Genomic DNA, 15470 nt, shown 5'->3' with positions numbered 1-15470 from the left:
GTTTTCTTTATCAGTGTCGTTTTAATCTGTGTAAACGACTTGAGTCCCTTGAGTCCCAATCTTGGAAAAAGGGAGGATATAAATAGAATAATAGAATCATAGAGTTGTAGAGTTGGAAGGGACTCCAAGGGTCATCCAGTCAAACCCCCGGCAGTGCATAAATCTCATAAAATACCTTCCAATTCCACAATGCTTTGATTCTATGAGCCATGACAGATGACCATTCAACCTCTGCTTAAAAACCTCCAAGGAAGGAGACTCCACAACCTCCTGAGGCAGCGGCGTAGTGTGGGTTGTCAGCACCCGGGGCAAGGCAAGTAATTTGTGCCCCCTAACCCGGGGCAAGGCAAGTAATTTGTGCCCCCTAACCCGGCGCAAGGCAAGTAATTTGCGCCCCTAACCCCTAACCTGCCGCCGCTGCCAGCTTCTTCTTGCTGCTGCCTGGGCTGGGGTATTTACGGTAAGGTAGCCACGGCGGCGGCGGGTCCGTGTCAGGTGATCTGAGGCGAGTTGCCGCTGGCGCTGCCGCCCAAACGATGCCGCTTGCCCAGATGAGGAGGAGGGCAGAGAGGTGAGGAAAATGCAACATGGCCCAGCAGCTGTGAGGAGGGGCTGCCTGGCGCGCCCTCCGTGGCCCTGACGCGTGGGGACCGCGGCGAGCGCTGAGAGCCGCTGCCTGCCGGACGCCTTCAGCCCGGACGCGCGCACAGCTCATCGGTTCCGCGAGACATGGGGCTCTGCTACAGCCTGTGTCCGAGGCTCTTCGGCGACTCCAGAGGCGGCGAGCGCGCCCCCCAGATGTTGCGCCCGGTGTGGCTGGCCCCCCCTGCACCCCCACGCTACGCCACTGTCCTGAGGGAGTCTGCTCCACTCTCGAAAAGCTCTTACTGTCAGACAGTTCTTCCTGATGTTTAGTCAGAATTGCCTTTCTTGTAACTTGAAGCGAATGGTTTGTGGCCTACCTTCAGGAGCAGGAAAAAAATAAGCTTGATCCATCCTCCTTGTGTCACCCCATTAGATATTTGAAAATGGCTATCATATCTTCTTCTTTTCAGGCCAAACACACCCAGCTCCTTCAACTGTTCTTCATAAGGTTTGGTTTCCAGAACCTTTGACCATCTTGGTTGCCCTCCTCTGCACACATTCCAACTTGTCAATATCCTTCTTAAATTGTGGTGCTCAGAACTTGACACAGGACTCTAGGTGTGGTCTGACCAAAGCAGAATAAAGCTGGAGCTTGCAGGATATAAAGGATATATTATTAAATGCCGCCACTAGGCTAGGGGCAGCAACGATTGTCGAAGTAGAGGGAGAAAATGCAAGGCCACCACCATGGAAATACAGTAACTGTGCAAGGTTCGTGAACTGAATTTCTCTCTACCATGCATTTGTTAAAAGGGATAAAGATTGAGACCCTCCCAACAGTTGTTGGTGGGGTGGCAGTGCTTACCTGACTTCTAGCATTGGAATTTCTGTGGTTTACCGGAAGGGAGAAGGGTGAGAAAGTGGTACAGTTATCATGGAGCAAATTTACATGCAGGAGAGCTATATTGACAGTGGGAAAATGTTTCAGCTTCAATACCCAGGAGGCACATAGAAAATAATATGTAGTTTATTGGACTCCTTTGCGGTTGTATAACAATGGGTTAGCTAAGATAGCTCAGCACTGGAGATGTGGCAAGGACAATGCCTCTTTGAAACATACTGTAGATTCCAGTATATTAGGCGACTGGGCGTATTAGACGAGCCCCCAAATTGGCAGCTTCAGTTTGGGGGTTCGTCTTATAAGCCCAGTCGCCTAATACTCTGGACAGCTCCATGCCAGGAGAAAGCCGCCCAGCGTGGAGCGGAGCCTGCCGCCTGCTACTGCTGCTTCGGAGCTGCTGCAGTAGCAACAGCGGGCGGGCTCTGCTCCGCGCTGCCCATACCCGGCGTATAAGATGACCCCCGACGTTTTAACCTCTTTTCTGGGGTTAAAAAGTCGTCTTATACACCGGAATCTACCGTGTGCTTGTACAGTGTTCTGTACTTAACAAGTTCTGGGAGAAAGTGCTGGATGGACTGTGCAACTATGACTGTACAGGAAAAAAGTTAAATATCTCAGCGGAGAAAATTTTATTGAACAATATTCCTGCAGTGTGGAAATTATGAACGGGACAATGGAAATGGAGTTTCCATGCCCTAATGGTGGCCAAGAGATTGATATTGAGGAACTGGAAAAATAAAGCCATGATGCCCTTCAATCAATGGACTGATTATACGACATCACACACAATTTATGAACTGGCTGCTTACAGGCGCAGACTGTATGGATAAATACGATAACATTTGGAATGAGTTTATACAAGATGTAGTAGGCTATTAACATTTACATAAACATTAGGACATTAACACTATACCAATTTATATTAGAATATATCAGAATATTGTATATTGCTTCCCCTTCATTCCCTCTTTTTTCTGTATTGCTTTGTTTCTTTTAATCACCTTAATATTATATACGCAGGAGACCTATATTGGTTCCACAGGTGTAATCGCACTGCACTGATCTTGTAGTACTGCCTTCTGATCCGGCAACTGCCCTGTCCCAACAACTACAATGGGATCCTCCCCCCACTGGGGTCCATTGAAATCCCACCCTTCACCAAATAGCTCCAAGGCCTGTTACACAGTTAAAATAAACCCAATACACACACACACACACACACACAAAAAATCACAAAAGGAAACCACAAAGCCCCTTACCTTGTAGCAAGTGGATCAGCTCCCTCGGATCTTCAGCTTCTGACTGTAGCTATGATCTGGCAGGACTCTGCTGGAACAAGACCAGTTTTGTTCAGGCACAATAAATATAAGCAGAAGTGAGAAAAGGGAAAGAGAAGGGGGGAAAACAGCTTCTCTAAAATGTGGGGCGGAGAAAGGCCAAGTGGAAGACCACGGTGTGTGTGTATGTGTATATGTATGTGTACACACCCACACACCATTTCAAGCAGCCATATAGAGTGAACGCAGGTGGCGCTGTGGTCTAAACCACTGAGCCACTTGGGCTTGCCGATGAGAAGGTCAGTGGTTCGAATCCCCGCGACGGGGTGAGCTCCCAGCCCCTGCCAACCTAGCAGTTTGAAAGCATGCCAGTGCAAGTAGATAAATAGGTACCGCTGTGAGGGTAAGGTAAACGGCGTTTCCGTGCACTCTGGTTTCCATCACAGTGTCCCGTTGTGCCAGAAGTGGTTTAGTCATGCTAGCCACGTGACCCAGAAAGCTGTCTGTGGACAAATGCTGGCTCCCTCGGCCTGAAAGTGAGATGAGCACAGCAACCCCATAGTCGCCTTTGACTGGACTTAACCGTCCAGGGGTCCTTTACCTTTTACACACACACACACACACACACACAGAGAGAGAGAGAGAGAGAGAGAGAGAGAGAGAGACTGTGTTTTTCTGGGGGGATGCAGGGTTATGCATACCCCTAAACATTTTGTGAATCTAAGTTTGGCTTCACTGAGGGGCAGTATTTCAATATAAGTAGGAAAATGAGAGTACCCCTAAACCTTTTTTCAAAAGAAAAATGCAGTGTGTGTGTGTGTGTGTGTGTGTGTGTGTGTGTCTTCTTGAAATTCAGCCAGTGACTCTTTCCTCATCACTGCCTTTTCATCTCCACCATAAAAAGCTGTGAGTTATTTATTTATTTATATATTTATTTATTTGTGTGGTTTTCTGCTTGCTTCTTTCTTTATAGGCTCAGTAATGCATTACAGCGACGCGGGTGGCACTGTGGGTTAAACCACAGAGCCTAGGGCTTGCCGATCAGAAGGTCGGCAGTTCGAATCCCCACGATGGGGTGATCTTCCATTACTCTGTCCCTGCTCCTGCCAACCTAGCAGTTCGAAAGCACATCAAAGTGCAAGTAGAGAAATAGGTACTGCTCTGGCGGGAAGGTAAACAGTGTTTCCGTGTGCTGCTCTGGTTTGCCAGAAGTGGCTTAGTCATGCTGGCCACAAGACCTGGAAGCTGTACGCCGGCTCCCTTGGCCAATAAAGCGAGATGAGCGCCGTGACCCTAGAGTCGTCCACGACTTGACCTAATGGTCAGGGGTCCCTTTACCTTTACCAAATGCATTAAAGCAGAAAATATTGCATGCATAGCATCATCAAATCATCAGAGCTTATGAAGAGAGCTGCTGGATCAGGCCAATGGCCCATCTGTCCAGCACTCCCTTCTTACAGTGGCCAAGGAGGACCCGACTGCAACAGCATTTCCCCCACTAGTGACTGCCAGATATTCAGAGGCCAAAACGGATGTAGAATATAGTCAACATGAGGCGTAGCTGTCAATTGCTTTCTCTAATACTACATACTTGAGACATACTGGATGTCTAAAGACATCCAACTTGTTGGTCAACACTGCTTGTTGTCTTTTGAAGATGCGTCAGAATTTACCCCAGAAAAACTTCTCATCCTGCCCATGAGTCTGCAGTGATGTGTTTCAACAAATGAATTAACACTGCCGATTCTTGCTAAGTCCTGGCCAAATCCCAGATGCCTCCTTGTTTATACTGCAGGCCTATGTTAGGATCAAATGCTGTGCAACCAATCTGGTTGAATCCCCAAATTCTGAACCTTACTGGATTCAATTTGGAGGGTTCCCGTCCAATCCTGAGCTCGAAACACTCTCTAAGAAAGCCAGGTAGCCAGCAATGGGTTTCTTTTTTTCAAAACACCACCATAAAAGGAGAGAGACCAGGTGGGATGTGGGAGAAGGAGAGCTGGACATATGGCTCTCTCAATATTAGAAAGAGTTTGGTGACATTTGCTTAGTTTTTCATTTGTTTATCCTTTACAGCAGTACCTGCGTGATAGCTTCCCAACCATTTCCCAATCAATCTTGTTAGCAATGTCATTTCCCTGATCTCTCCCTGCCCCCTGCCTGCTGCATTTTGGCCTTATTATTGGATTATTATTATTATTATTTAGTTTTGCATTTTATTTACAATTCTATTCTGACTTTTGTGTCTTGCCTTTGTTAGTGCTTTGTCATGTGTATGTAAATGCATCAGGAAGTCTTGCACAAATGCACACAGCCCATTAGATTATGCACAGGAAAAGCCAGCAAACAATCACCATATAAACAATGTGCACCTAAACCATAAAGCTTGGATTTGTTTTTTTTAATCTTCATGGAACAGAGCAGACAGGTGCACAAGAACTGGCAGGATTTAGCACTCAAGCAACTGCACAGTCTCTTTGTCCCTCTCTCTTGCATTTTGAAAAAAGCAATCTTTAAAGTTGTCTAGCACAAAAACCTCTGGACTGATCTGTATGACATTTGGCAGCCTTAAACCCTTCTTGAGGGCTACCATATATCCAAATTTTATCCAGGTAAGAAAAGAAAAAGGCAAATGCATCTGGCAGTGCAAATGAATGGAACTACAGAAGATGTGGCTTTCTGGATTTCAGTTTGGATTCTGTGTCCAAATCAGGTTGGATCAGGTACGAATCAATCTAAACAGGTAGGTCCAGGGAGCTTTCTGTCCTCAGATGTTTTGGGACTCTGACTCCCATCATCTTCCCAACCAGTGGCTGGGGATTATAGGAAATGGAGTCCTACAACTTCTGGGGACCTAATGTTGAAGAACTTTGCTCTAGCCCATACAGTGGAACCTCGTGCTACGGACGGGATCCATTCCAGACGCCCGTCTGTAACACGGAACTGATGCAAGCTGAAGTGCCGCGTCTGTGCACACATGTGGCGCATGCACAAGCAATGGAACCCGGAAGTAACCCATTCCGGTACTTCCGTGTTGCTGTGGGACACAACATAAAAACATGTAACCTGAAGCGGACGCGACATGAGGTATGCCTGTATAATAGACAAGAGTTTTGCCCAATTACTATTGTTACATGCCATTCCAATCTCCAAGCAGTGAGAGATTCTGGGGGTTCTAATCACTTCTCCAGGGTTTGGTTTCCTTGGAATGAAGGTCAGCAGAGATTGTGGTGCCATTAAGACAGGCATAGGCAAACTCGGCCCTCCAAATGTTTTGGGACTACAACTCCCATCATCCCTGACCACTGGTCCTGTTAGCTAGGGATGATGGGAGTTGTAGTCCCAAAACATCTGGAGGGCCGAGTTTGCCTATGCCTGCTTTAGGATATACAGTTTCTATATTCACATATTGTCAGGACTGCCGCTAGGTCCCAGCTCACAGAGGACCAACGCCCAGTGGATGTTATATACCAAAGTCTTTATTAAAGTTTAGTTTCCATTTCCAAGCTCTGGGCGCGCAGACCCACGTCTCGACGCTAGACCGGCTAAGTCCCCTCTGACTCACTGCTCCACCCACACCAGTTTAAGATTCTAGCCCGGCTCCACCTCTTGCGCTGCTCTTTCCTGCGCTGGGTCCTTCTGCCCTCTGGGGTTCCCTCCTTCCTGGACTCCTCTGACGCTGAGCCTCCTGAGTCTTGCCCCTCCCTCCAGCGGGCTTTAGGACCTGGCTCCCTTCCCGGGCTCCCCGCTGTGCCGCGCTCCTGTACATTTGAACTTGGCGCGCGCGCCCAGCCGGTGACTTTCCTTCTGACCGTTTCCCCGCTTCCTGATGTGGGTGTTGCCAAACCTGACTCCTCTCCTCCCTCTGGTGGTGAGGACACTGGTCCCGACTCCTGGGACTCCCCCTCCCCACTGCGCTCTGGTGGAGACGCTGGTCCTGATCTCCAGCTGCTGCTCAGGGACTCCCCGCTGGCCCCTTCCTCCTGGGGCTTCCCCCCTGGACCCCCCTTCGCTCTGGCCACCGGCGCTCCCTTCTGTGAGTCCTCCGATTCGCTAGAGAGGCTTGTGGAATAACTCTGGCCACTGTCACTGCCTGCGCCCCCCTCGTACTCCTCCTCCTCACTCTCCATTTGCTCCCCCTCCTGTGTCTCTCCTTCTGAACCCCTGACACATATATACAACCTGAGCATAGGATTTCTGGGAAACTCAAAAGGCAGAGAAGGACATTGGATCATTTGTATTTCCTCCGGTGGATCTCCATGAGCTTTCTTTCTACTTTGGTTCCTGTTGGCTTTTCCACTTCCCTTCTTCATCATAATGGGCTTCTATTTCTGGATGGGTTGGGACATGAAAAAGAAAAAGTTAGTAAGGAATGGAAAACCTTACAGAGTCCTGGTAGTTGCTGTGGTGTCATTCTTCATCTGTTATCTCCCTTGCCATCGCTATGAAGTTTCCAAGTTGCTCAAGGGGATGCCTGAAGTTGTGAAAGTGGTTTTTTTGACTAATTACTGCCCTTGGAGTTTGTGGCAACATCCGTTTTGCCCCCATTCTCTATCTCTTTGCTGGGGAGAATATTCCAGTGGGTCTTCATCTCGTCTATTATTGATCTGCTGAGGGAAGATTTTGTGGAAGATCCCAAGATACAGCACTGGTGAGAAGAGCAACAGCAAGAGACCAACAGCAAGAGCAGATTCAATTGAAGGTGATCTGCTATCTCCCTGTAGAACAGCAAAGGGGGGATCTGTGGCCTTCCAAGTGTTGTTTGATTCCAACTCCCATCAGCTCCAGCCATCATGGCCAGTTGTCATGGATTATGGGGGTTGTAATCCAACAACATCTGGAGTTCCACAGTTTCTCTATTCTGGATGTAGAATCTATCCTGGGCTGTATATATACAGCAATATGTAAAAGGACTGGAAGAATCAGAAATCAGGAAGACAAAAATTTTAATGAGGAATGGGGAAAAATTATAATTTATCTTAAAAACCATTGTAAACAGCTAAAATCATTAGTAAAATTGGAATAACACGTGTAGCTTAATGGTGAATTTTGGACACATTGGAGATGTAAAAGACTTGGATTATCATATAAGATGCAGGAGGAAATTATGAACAATAGGACCCACAAAGGGGAGGAGGGAAGTCCAGGAGATTCTTTGGAATCTTGTTTTTATCTTGTATGTTGGATATTGTGTTTGTAAAAATTTAATCTGAAAAACCAAATAAATAACACACACACACACACACAGAGAGAGAGAGAGAGAGAGAGAGAGAGAGCACAATATGTTTCCTACAGTTTATGCAAACTTTTTTCCTTATGATCTCCTACTGGGCCATATCGTTGGATGACTTATTTATTTATCGAGCAAAAAATGTATAGTGTTTAAATCAAAAAGCAGTTTCCTTATAACATTAATAAGAAAATACCACAGGGAGGGGGAATCAGAGCTAAAAACAAGCAGGCACAATATAAAATATCACAATATAGAAGTTCAGTTTCCAGCAATTAAGCATACTTGTTATGACGAGCATTTCACTGTACGCTCTGCCCATATTAAGGTATTTTTATTCAATCTAGGTATATTAAGGTATTTTTATTCAATCTAGGTTTATATTAGAAGAAAACCATTATTAGTGCTGTGTATAGTTGTTGTTTATATATCTTTTCAGATGAGAGGCACAGATACAAGATGGGTGACACCTGGCTTGAGAGCAGTACATGTGAAAAGGATCTAGGAGTCTTGGTTGACCACAAACTTGACATGAGCCAACAGTGTGACGCGGCAGCTAAAAAAGCCAATGCAATTCTGGGCTGCATCAAAAGGAGTATAGCATCTAGATCAAGGGAAGTAATAGTGCCACTGTATTCTGCTCTGGTCAGACCTCACCTGGAGTACTGTGTCCAGTTCTGGGCACCACAGTTCAAGAAGGACACTGACAAACTGGAACGTGTCCAGAGGAGGGCAACCAAAATGGTCAAAGGCCTGGAAACGATGCCTTATGAAGTACGGCTAAGGGAGCTGGGCGTGTTTAGCCTGGAGAATAGGAGGTTAACGGGTGATATGATAGCCACGTTCAAATATATAAAAGGATGTCACATAGAGGAGGGAGAAAGGTTGTTTTCTGCTGCTCCAGAGAAGCGGACACGGAGCAATGGTTCCAAACTACAAGAAAGAAGATTCCACCTAAACATTAGGAAGAACTTCCTGACAGTAAGAGCTGTTCGACAGTGGAATTTGCTGCCAAGGAGTGTGGTGGAGTCTCCTTCTTTGGAGGTCTTTAAGCAGAGGCTTGACAACCATATGTCAGGAGTGCTCTGATGGTGTTTCCTGCTTGGTAGGGGGTTGGACTCGATGGCCTTTGTGGTCTCTTCCAACTCTATGATTCTATGATTCTATGATTCTTCACTATCAGTACTTACTTCTCCCACCCTTCCTTCCCTGTTTTCTAATCTCCATCAACAAACCACTTGCCTTTGGGCGGTGGCCATCCTGCATGTTTACAACCCCTAGGTATTTCCCAATCTTAATCCACAGAACTTGTGCAGAGGCCACCATGTTAGCCTGTGGCAGGCTTGCAGCAAAAACTGCAAAGAGCTTTGTAAAGCCCGTCGGTGGTTCTTGACTCGTTCAGTCCCAGTTTCCAGCTGACACATACTTCCGGGGCCCACCAGAGAGTCACAAGAACATAAGACGTCTTATGTACTGAAGTTCTCACCCTGGGCCAGCAGGGGGATACTGTAGATAGTTATGCAAATGAAGGGTCGAAAGTGACATTCAGTGATTGGATAGTTTTAGAAAGTTGCTACAATAATGTTGTACTGGAGCTCTATATAAGCAGGCTGACTGAGCCCTTCAGCTCAGTTCTTTTCTGGCCTCTGAATAAACAAGAGCTGTTTGAAGAATCGCTGTGTCGTCTGATATGTTCAGCCACAACTTAACAAGATGGGCCAGCTGGATCAGGCTGATGGCCCATCTAGTCCCGCATCCTGTTCTCACAGTGGGCAAATGGATGCCTGTGGGAAATCTGCAGGTAGGATTTGAGCACAAGAACATCCAATCCTGCTGTGGTTCCCAGCTACTGGGATTCAGATGCATTACTGCCTCCAACAGTGGAGGCAGAGGATAGCCATCATGGCTAGTAGCCCTCTCCTCCATGGATTTCTCTAATTTGGTTTGAGAGTCATCTAAAGTATGATGGCCAGTACTGCCTTCTATGGGGGTGAGCGTTAGTTTCTGTTTTGCCACTGAGCAGCTGCTTGGAGTCACAGGACTGTTTACATTCCAGAGACAGTCCAGGCTATTGGAAGTCTCACGGGAGACTAGAGACGGATGTGACGTTACTGGTTTCCTGTTTCTTTTGTTCCTTTGTTTCGGTTGCTCTCTGCTTTCATAGAGAGAGGATGTGTTTTTTGTCTGCATAGTTAGGATAATAAAACTCTTTGCAATGTAGCCCAAACCTCTCGTCTCTTTCCTGTGCTGGAAACTCTGCTGAATGGAACGTGCCTTGGAGCCTCATCAAAGGCTCAGGTCGTTAAACATGTCAGGAGGCGATTCCGAAGGACTTGGGGGAAGAAAATGAGCTTTATCAGCTTGGCCGAGCGGAGATCCCGACAGTGAGTTCCATAACCAAACTATTCACTGAGTCCTCACACTTCTCCTTTAATGTGGCATTCAGATAGTCACAGTGAAAGCCATAACCCAGTGAAAGAGCACAGGCTCTGAGTGCAGAATGCACCAAGTTCAATTTCCACCATCTCCAAGTAGAGCTGGGAGGGACCCCTCTCTGAACACCTAGAACGCCAGTGTAGGCAGAGCTAGATCATTTATTTATTTATAATTTACTTATTTATAATTTACTTACGAAGTGCAAATGCCTAGAAAGGGTGGGGGGAATGGGGACATGTCTGATGATGTTCATTGTTGTGTCATACCACAGCTCCCATTATGAATGAAATTAAGCATAATGTAGTTGAATATCAAGCTGAAAAGTGTGGCGGGTTCTTACCCAAGAGATGTTTGCAGATGATGCAGACTTGACAGCGCACTCCGAGGAAGCCCTACTCATCAACCATTTTGCCCAAGCCTGCAGGGAGTTTTCATATAATTTAACAGAAAAACACACCAGATGGAGAGGAATTGCATTCCTCACAATTTACAGGCTTGTCCATTCACAGTGCTCCTCCTATCCTGCCTTCCATATTTCAGTGGTGGGCAGGATTGTGTCTCAATCATAATGTTTCCTCCAGTAACTAGAATTGCCCCATATTGCAATCCATGCAGAATCACATTATGTTCCCTCTTTGCAGTTCACCTCCCAGTGGTTGGTGGGTTTTCCCCCACAATCCAAATGGGCTGACAATGTTTCTGTTTTTGAAGAATATTATCAGAAGAAAGCACATGGCTGTTCCTTGAAGTCAGAGGAGTGAAGGAGTTCATTCAGGAAACTAAGCATGATGCAATGCTAGTAGTTACAGAGAATTCATTTTTAAGATAAATCGGTGCTTCATATTTCACAACTTAAAGACATTGCACCCTACAATGCCTTTATCATTTCATCTTTGAAAGCAGAACAGGACAGCAGAAAGCTTTGAGGACCAGCCTTTTTAGAACAGCGGATTGATGTGTCAGGTGAGTGAGGCATACTCAGTAGATAGGACAGTTTATGGAGTGTTTGTGTGAACTTTTCTGCCTGTCCAGCATGCTTCTGCAGTGCAATCTGCTTCCAGGCAGCTCTCCTAGACTATGTTCCCAACTTGAGATGCAGAAAAGTGGAAGAGAGGACATCAGTGTTGCAGGTAATATGAGGGTCTGTTGGCTAGAGATCTGAATTGCAGGTGATTTAGCATTCTAGGATTTCATCCCTGGGGGGGGGGGGAAGAAACTTTGCTACAGGGATGGGAAACCCATGGCCCTCCAGATGTTGTGGGATGTTGTGAGATCCCGGCTCCCCCCATCAGGCCCAACCAGCATGACCAGTGCAATATCATACTGCTTTAAATAGCCATGGCTCCCCTCAAAGCATCCTGAGAAATGTTTGCTTAAGGTTACTGAGAGTTGTTAGGAAAGCTCCCCTATATATGTAGGAGCAGGGCTCTTCAGGCCCCTTGTGGACCTCCAGGCATCTCTATCAGGCCCTTGGAACTCTCCCCAGGCCACTCCTCATTGGTCCTACTTCACACCTCAGGTATTTTTGCCTGGCTGGAAGGTGTCCTTGAACTTTGCCACCCTTTGGTCTTCTTTGGATGGAAGGGCAGGATATAAGACCTCTTGCCTGCCTGTAAGGAGCATAGTGAAAGGTGTGTGAGTGTCTGTGCTTACTGTACAAAAGTATAATTAGCACCTGTCTTTCCATGCACTTGTGCCTTTGGCCCAGGCCACCACTCACATGGGTCTTGGAAAGTTGCCCAGAAGGGAATGCAGTCCTGAGGCTTAAAAGATTCCCACACCTCTGGTTTAAGGTGTCTTGAGACTATTGGTTGGTTCTAAAGAGCATCAAAATTACTATCTTATTTTGAGCTTAGAATGTGAAGTCCATTAGCTTAGAAGTGCAGTGGAACCAATTGTTTTTCCAGATATCTCCATGTTATGGCTTGGTCTCTCCCACAAATGTGAGACGAATCTGGCTGTTAATTATTTCAGATTTATTAATTAAACAACAAACTAGGACAGAGCCCAGACTGAGCTCCTCCCCCTTCCCCAGCATAGAAGCCCCCACCTTCTCTTCCGGTATCTTTCACGCATCTCAGCCACTTTTGAGATCTTACGAGATTTGGGAGAGAATATTTTCTGCATTCCAACATCTGGCTCACTATCGGAGCTCTCACACAGCTGTCTGTCCCTCTGGTCCTGTTTTCCCCCTCCCCTTTGTTCAGAGCTCAGATTACAGCTGCTCTCCCCCTCCTCTCTTTCCACTGCTAACTGTTCTCTCCTTGTCAGCATCTGAGCTTCGCTGACACCCCAGAAGTTCTCAGTCTCTTTGCATCTTATATTCTTTTCTTTCTTGCATTTCTTCTTCCCTTCATCTGCCTCTCTTCCCCATCTTCTTCCAGGATCTCATGGGAAAAGGCAACATGGCCAGACCAACAGAAATGAACCTCAGCCAAGTTGACCCAACAGATGAACCTCCCCTGCGTTGGGGCCTTGCTAGCATCATCTTGGTATCCTTCCTGGTGGGCGCAGCCATGAATGGGCACATCTTCTGGTTACTTTGTGTGAAGATGAAGAGGACGGTGAATACCATCTGGTTCCTCCACCTCACTCTGTCCTATTTGGTTTCTTGTTCCTGTCTGCCTTTTTTTGTTGTCCAGGATGTCCTCAATTTCCGCTGGGTCTTTGGCCCATTCTTGTGCAGGGCAGTCAACTTCTGCATCGCTGTAGGTATGCTCACCCCAGTCTTTTTGCTCACCATCATCAGCCTGGACCGCTACTTGATAACCTGCCATCCGGTCTGGTCCCGCCAGAACCGCACAAAACCCCAAGCAAGGAGAGTGCTTGCAGGAGTATGGACCCTTTCCGTGGTCATGTCCATTCCCTATCTGGTTTCCTATGTGATTCAAGGTGACAAAAAAGAGGTTTGTGTGAAAAATTTTGCTTTCTTTATCACTGAGGATAAGGACAAAGCAGAGGCTCTGCACTACAAAATTGATTTGGCAGTCTTTGTGGTTCGGCTTCTGCTCACCTTCTTGTTCCCCTTCTTCATTATTGTGGGCTGCTATCATTGGATGTGTCAGGAAATAAAGAAGAAAAAACTGGCGAGGAAGGCTGGGAAGCCTTTCCAAGTCCTTGTGGTTTCTGTGGCATGCTTCTTCATCTTCAGGCTTCCCTTCTACCTCTATTATGCTCTCTCGTTGTTTCATAAAGACCAGAGAACAACAGTAGAAGTCCTGCGGATCATTTTCAGCATTAGCCTCTGTTTGAATATCTGCCTCACCCCAATTCTCTATCTCTTCGTTGGGGAGAAATTCAAGCAAGTTTTCAGGACATCCACTGTTGTTTTGCTAAAGAAAGGTTTCATCATGCCGATAGAGGATACAAATGCTGGCGAAGAGTCCGGCCACATGAATGATGGCAGCAGCATGCAGATGATGCCAGTTCAATGGAATAATCTAGCATCTCCTTGAAGAAGCTGCCATAGAGAGAAAAGCAGCCAATTTGAAGGGGGAAGGAATGGGTTTTCTGTGCAGTCAGTCTGAAACGGGACCCCAAATCCTCATTTTTCCTCCTCCAAGGGAGCATTTCTAAAATGCATTAACTTGAGCTCTTGAGTCAATGTATAAACAGAAAGCCAGCTGTATAAACAAGTGCTCAAAGCCCTCTCCTTTATCAGTCCGTGACGGCAATGGATGACCTTGCCAGTTCCAGTGGAGCAGGGATGGCACGCCTGGGTCTTATCTAACATCCTGACCACAAAGAAGCACAGACCTTGTCAGGTCTGACAAGAGACCCGGGAACGGCACCAGGAGCGCTCTTAAAGTTGGTGACCTCCTGCCCCAAGATAAGAGTATAGGAACAGGAACAACCTTTTATGGTCAAGAGTACCGGAACAGGAATATCTGTTTATGGGCATGGAGGTCAACTTACGTGTATAAGCTGACGTGGTTGGATTCCTGGGAAAGGGGGGAGAGGGTGCCTGGAGGATATATGTACTGCATGAAATTTCTCATTTCTTTGGACTTGCTGTGGACTGACCACGCAAGTGCCTTCTGCTATCCGGAGAGCAGAATAAACTCTTTCTCTGAATCAACCTTGGTGTCATTTGACTTCCTTTCTCCCTCCCGGAAGCAACGCAGACCCCACCAGTCAGTAGAGTGTAATAAGGCTACAGTTTCTATGAACAGTTATACCCCCGCCTCAATAATTACAATAGATTAGGAGTACCAGTGAGGTGCCCTCCCTCTAGATATTGTTGGGCTGACGGACTGAAAGGAGCTGGAACACAGCAATAACAACTTGGATGCACCATGTTGGCTGCCGATAAAAGATGTGGTTGTCAATACACACTATTGCCCATACAGGCTAAGGCTGAAGGGCACTGCAGAGCAGCGACATCTTGAGGTTACAGACGTTGACTGTAGATTAAAGATGTGGGTGTCAACTCAGAAAACGCCTGTGCTTTGCTTTCCCATTTATTCAATAAAGGTAAACAAGCTCTAGTTGTTACACTGAGGTATTCCTGCTTTCCACATATGTAGATTATGTTGGCAGAGTAGCTAATTTGCAGTTAGGAAGCCCAATCCTGTGCAGGACTGACTCTTTTCTTGAAATTAAAGCAATGTCCAAACACTCGTCAAGATATTCAAAAGCTTTTACTTGGAGAACATATAGCTAAATAAGAATATCTGCAAAGTATTTACATTTACTGTATTGGCCCGAATATAAGCCACACTCCCCCCCCCCCCAATTCTGACTGTGAAAAGTTAAAGTGTGACTTATATTTGGAGCAGAGTGCCGGCACAGGCTTGGGGAGCAGGGAGCTAAGCGCCCCCGCCCCCCCTTTCCAGTACAGTGGTACCTCAGTTTACAGGCGCTTCAGGTTACAGGTACTTCAGGTTACAGACTCCGCTAACCTAGAAATAGTACCTTGGGTTAAGAACTTTGCTTCAGGATGAGAACAGAAATCGTGCAGTGGTGGTGTGGCAGCAGTGGGAGGCCCCATTAGCTAAAGTGGTGCTTCAGGTTAAGAACAGTTTCAGGTTAAGAACAGACC

The 15470-nt window shown here is 46.5% G+C and overlaps 1 protein-coding gene across 5 annotated transcripts; it reads left to right on the top strand.

Moving 5' to 3' along the window:
• The first annotated feature begins 7443 nt into the window (after window positions 1–7443).
• Window positions 7444–14921, top strand: LOC310851576 (putative G-protein coupled receptor 33). 5 transcript variants are annotated; one of them, XM_083754133.1, is made up of 5 exons: window positions 9163–9463; window positions 9716–10377; window positions 11141–11212; window positions 11333–11392; window positions 12814–14921. In XM_083754133.1, exons 4-5 carry the CDS (start codon window positions 11384–11386, stop codon window positions 13882–13884), a joined length of 1080 nt encoding a protein of 359 aa, XP_083610259.1. In that variant the 5' UTR covers window positions 9163–9463; window positions 9716–10377; window positions 11141–11212; window positions 11333–11383; the 3' UTR covers window positions 13885–14921. The 5 variants fall into 5 exon arrangements, with proteins under 5 accessions (XP_083610257.1, XP_083610259.1, XP_083610256.1 ...); XM_083754130.1 differs by having other exon boundaries at window positions 11141–11392; XM_083754132.1 differs by having other exon boundaries at window positions 9716–11212.
• The last annotated feature ends 549 nt before the right edge of the window (window positions 14922–15470 follow it).

The sequence above is a fragment of the Podarcis gaigeae genome (assembly GCF_964106915.1).
Source record: "Podarcis gaigeae genome assembly, chromosome: 8".
In the NCBI taxonomy this organism is placed as follows: domain Eukaryota; kingdom Metazoa; phylum Chordata; class Lepidosauria; order Squamata; family Lacertidae; genus Podarcis; species Podarcis gaigeae.
The sequence above is the reverse complement of the archived record's forward strand: the minus strand, read 5'-3'. Positions and strand labels throughout refer to the sequence as shown.